The sequence below is a fragment of the Coccinella septempunctata genome, chromosome X, assembly GCF_907165205.1.
Source record: "Coccinella septempunctata chromosome X, icCocSept1.1, whole genome shotgun sequence".
Taxonomy (NCBI): domain Eukaryota; kingdom Metazoa; phylum Arthropoda; class Insecta; order Coleoptera; family Coccinellidae; genus Coccinella; species Coccinella septempunctata.
Window position 1 is genome coordinate 22886091 of NC_058198.1, and position 3805 is coordinate 22889895.

Sequence of the window (3805 nt, forward strand, 5' to 3'; positions counted from 1 at the left end):
CGAAAATTACCGTGTACAACTCAATTGTTCAGCCTCATTTCGATTATTGCCCATCAGTGTTGTTCCTATTTAATAAAACCCAGAAAAATGAACTGCAGAAGTTGCAGAACAGGGGAATGCGGATCATACTAAAGTGTGGCAGGCTTACACCTGTCACGTGCATGTTGGAGTCGTTGCAATGGATAAATGTCGAGCAGAGATTATACTACATGACAATGTTGTTTGTTTTCAAAATTCTGCATGGCACTTCATCACCTTACCTGAGAAAATTCATCACCTATGGATGGGAAGTGCATGGTTATCCAACAAGAAACAATTGTAATATATACATTAGGAAAACATGCAATGCTGCTGCTATGAATTCTATTTTCTTCAGGGGATTTGATTTGTTCAATAGGTTGCCTGTGGATATTAAGACCTCTCGCACAATTTCTTCGTTCAGAGTAAATTTATCCCGTCATCTCAGAAGTGGACACAGTTGGGAAGGATAATTGGACTGAATGGCATTTCCATTTTCTTTTTTTGCTGTTTGTGGAGGTGTGATTGATTATTTTTTAATTTCTTTTCTTTAAACTTTGTTGAAACATTAGGAGCCTTTTAACTTTTTCACGATAATATTTCGAGTGTATTACTGTTTAATTTTTTTTTTTTTGGATTACTGTATGTATATTAGGGTTACCCTATTTGAGAAATAAAGTTAAAGTTAAAAAAACTGGGGACACAAAAGTAATGCAGTAGTAGGTAATCATTTGAAGGGACAGAATTTTAGGCATCAAAAAGTATTCAAGCTCATATATAATAATAATACCAGGGTTAATATTAGGATGGGCAGATACCAATTCAAAAAAACACTTGATACTTTTTCTTATTTCATATGGTTTTGGCAACGTGGGTTTGAAATGAACAACATTTTATGTGTGCCAACCTTACTCTATTCTAGTTACAGAAATGTTACATGGAAAATGGCCAAAGCCATCCGACTGCTTTCATAAAAGTGAATACCTAGTATCTAGAACCTGCAATAAAAATTCTAAATATTTCTTTGATTTAGGAGATTCCTCAAGTAGCTGCGAACATTCATATAATGGTTAACACCATGCCTTCCATCATCTGAGAGTGGGTCTGGGAGAATAGAACTAATTTCTGCTTCAATTTGTAGAAGATTAGCATCTGGTTGTGGAATGATGATGTTATTTCGAGTGATGATAGGTACTAATGGACCATCAACATCATTTCCATATAAATCTGGATTTTCCATATAGTCTGGATCTTCCTCTTCTGCTGGGTGGTTTCGAATCATTCCAATCTGCCACAATTGTATAGGAGAAAAACTTCTCATTGTACTAAGACCATGACAATTCCACTGATATGTGAATTCTTTCAAGCTTGCTTGAATTCTTGGTAAATAAACAGACTTCAAGGCAAATAGATCGACTTCGTCCAGCTCATCCAAAATCCCTTCATCCTCCATCGATATGAATAACTCCTTGAAAGGCTTAGTTACCACTCTATTCACTTCTGCCCAAAGTCTCTCTATTCTCTGGTTGTGAACAGACCTCCCTGTTATAAAACTTCCTCTATTACAACCTCTTCTTTGTAGCATAAATTCTGCTACCAGAATATTTTCTGTTCCATGATCACCTCTTACCCTACTTGGAAGTCCAAACTCTCTTACCCCCTCTTCAAACAAGTGCAGGACACTATTAGATGTATTATTTGTGAGGCATTTCAGATAAATAATGCACCTACTGAAACCATCAATGGCTCCATGGAAAACGAAACGAAAACTAGTTAGCTTATGATTGGAATCCATATGCCTGTAAAAAAAGTACTCATTTCAATTACTACTTTCTAAAATGTTATATTACTGCCCCTGGAAATATGTTCAGACGAAACCTTCTCGAGGATTAAAAAAGGAATCAGGATTTTTATTGAGCAAGCTTTTTATAATCTTTTGGAGTTCCAAATTTTTTTCAGGTATCTGAGGTTCCCTCGACTAGTCCTATACATTATAATATGTGATTTGAGGATCAATAAAAAGTATTATTATTATTAATATTGTGTTATATAATGTTAGTTTGAATCTTGAATCCATGCTCATTAAAATTTCTGATGAATCAATATTTCTTAAATTTTTATGTCTCAACATTGATGATATAGAAGCAGATATAAGTTTATGGACATACCTATCACATTACATACCGTTCAGGCTGGAGTATGATGATATTGTAGAAGTTCAGTTGCAAAAGATGTCACTTACCAAAGATAATTTGGACCTTTAACCCTGTAAACTCTTCTACAAATTGTACTGCTCCTCCTTAGAGCAGTTCCTGAAGGATTAAGAGCATGCAATCTCTCCCTCAATCGCCATCTAGGAATATGAATATTTCGAGACTTAACACCACCCATAATATACACTTCACCAGCATTAGGAGTCATTGATAATATTTCCTGTATGACAATATCAATTTCCTCATCAGTGGTTACTTTTCGAGGTTCAGGAATGCACATTAATTGCCTATGACGGTATAGTGTTCTCCTAGACACATTGAGAATACGACAAATTTGTTGCCAACTAAGTCCTGAACCTCTCAAAAAACATATTTGTTCTTGATTGATTTCGTATCTAGGACGTCCAAAACCATTTCTTTGCACAGGACATACATATAAATTGAGATCTGATTCATCTAATTTCGATTCTATCAGTTGGTAAAGATTCCATAATTCCTGATAAATAGAGATTAAAATATCTTTCAGGACATTATCCGTAGCTGCACCGATAAAAATATTGAAAATTCGACAATAATCTTCTATTTTTTGGTGCTGCAAATTCAATACATCTATTTCTCCCCTAGATGCGAGATTTGACGAATACTGATAGCAATCAATGACTTCCCTGAAAAAATCATCTATTGATACAATATTGGACATTATAACTAATATTATTGGAAAATGATCCTGGAAATCGCTCAAGAATACTCACGAACACGAGCAGAGACAACTTGTTGCCTCAAGAGGGAGCGAAATAAACACTGCGTATAGAATTTACGCGCGAACGTCTTCACAATTTGAAAACTAAGCTTCTATTGTTGCATAGTTCAGAATCTGAGGGTGAAATACTGGATCAAACGTTTAGAGAATTGAGGGATACACCACGAAGTGCTCCCGATACCCCAAATCCGGTGACTAGGTTTGAGCAACAATTAAAGGAACAACAGCAAATAGAAGAAGAATTAGTTGGAGAAAAGGTGGGCAAGTTGATCGAGAAAGCTGGAAAAGACTCTAAAAAGAGTAAGGGGGAGGAAACTGAAACTTGTCGCCAGACAAGATCCCAATATAGAGTTCATAGGAATTAGTTCTGCAAATTCGGGATGGATTCTTACATCGAGACTTTCAGTAATGAGGATTACGATACTATCGAGATCGGGAAAATTGAAGAACTTGTGATACCTCAATCGAGCGCCTTAAAAATTTTTCAGATGAATATAAGGAGTGTGGCGAAGAACTTTGACCAACTAATCGTACTACTTGATCAGCTTCATTCGGAGGTGGAAGTGATCGTGCTTACTGAAACGTTCATTTTAGAAGATCCTTCAGTTTTTACTATACCGGGATATATAAATATTTATTATTATTAAAATTTAATATTCAATGTCGAACCATGGCGTCGCGCGTACGCGGATTAAGTTGCTCGAAATGTAATAACAAAATTGATAGGTACGATGATCCCATCAAATGTTTTAAGTGTGAAAATTGTTTTCATATAACTTGCATTGACATTTCTATTGATCGTTTCAATGAAATG

The 3805-nt window shown here is 35.5% G+C and overlaps 1 protein-coding gene across 2 annotated transcripts; it reads right to left on the bottom strand.

Moving 5' to 3' along the window:
* Positions 1–718: 718 nt before the first annotated feature.
* Positions 719–3094, bottom strand: LOC123322112. 2 transcript variants are annotated; one of them, XM_044909955.1, is made up of 3 exons: positions 2984–3094; positions 2261–2896; positions 719–1817 (listed from the first exon to the last, which is right to left on the bottom strand). In XM_044909955.1, the coding sequence occupies exons 2-3, from the start codon at positions 2509–2511 to the stop codon at positions 1031–1033; spliced, it is 1038 nt and encodes a 345-aa protein (XP_044765890.1). In that variant the 5' UTR covers positions 2512–2896; positions 2984–3094; the 3' UTR covers positions 719–1030. The 2 variants fall into 2 exon arrangements, with proteins under 2 accessions (XP_044765890.1, XP_044765889.1); XM_044909954.1 differs by lacking the exon at positions 2984–3094 and having other exon boundaries at positions 2261–2969.
* Positions 3095–3805: the final 711 nt, after the last annotated feature.

Coding starts and splice junctions, on each gene's coding strand:
- LOC123322112 (XM_044909954.1), bottom strand. CDS start 2,931: ATGTCCAATATTGTATCAATAGATGATTTTTTCAGGGAAGTCATTGAT. Junction 1,818..2,260: donor AAAGGTCCAAATTATCTTTG/GTAAGTGACATC, acceptor CTTTTTTTACAG/GCATATGGATTCCAATCATA.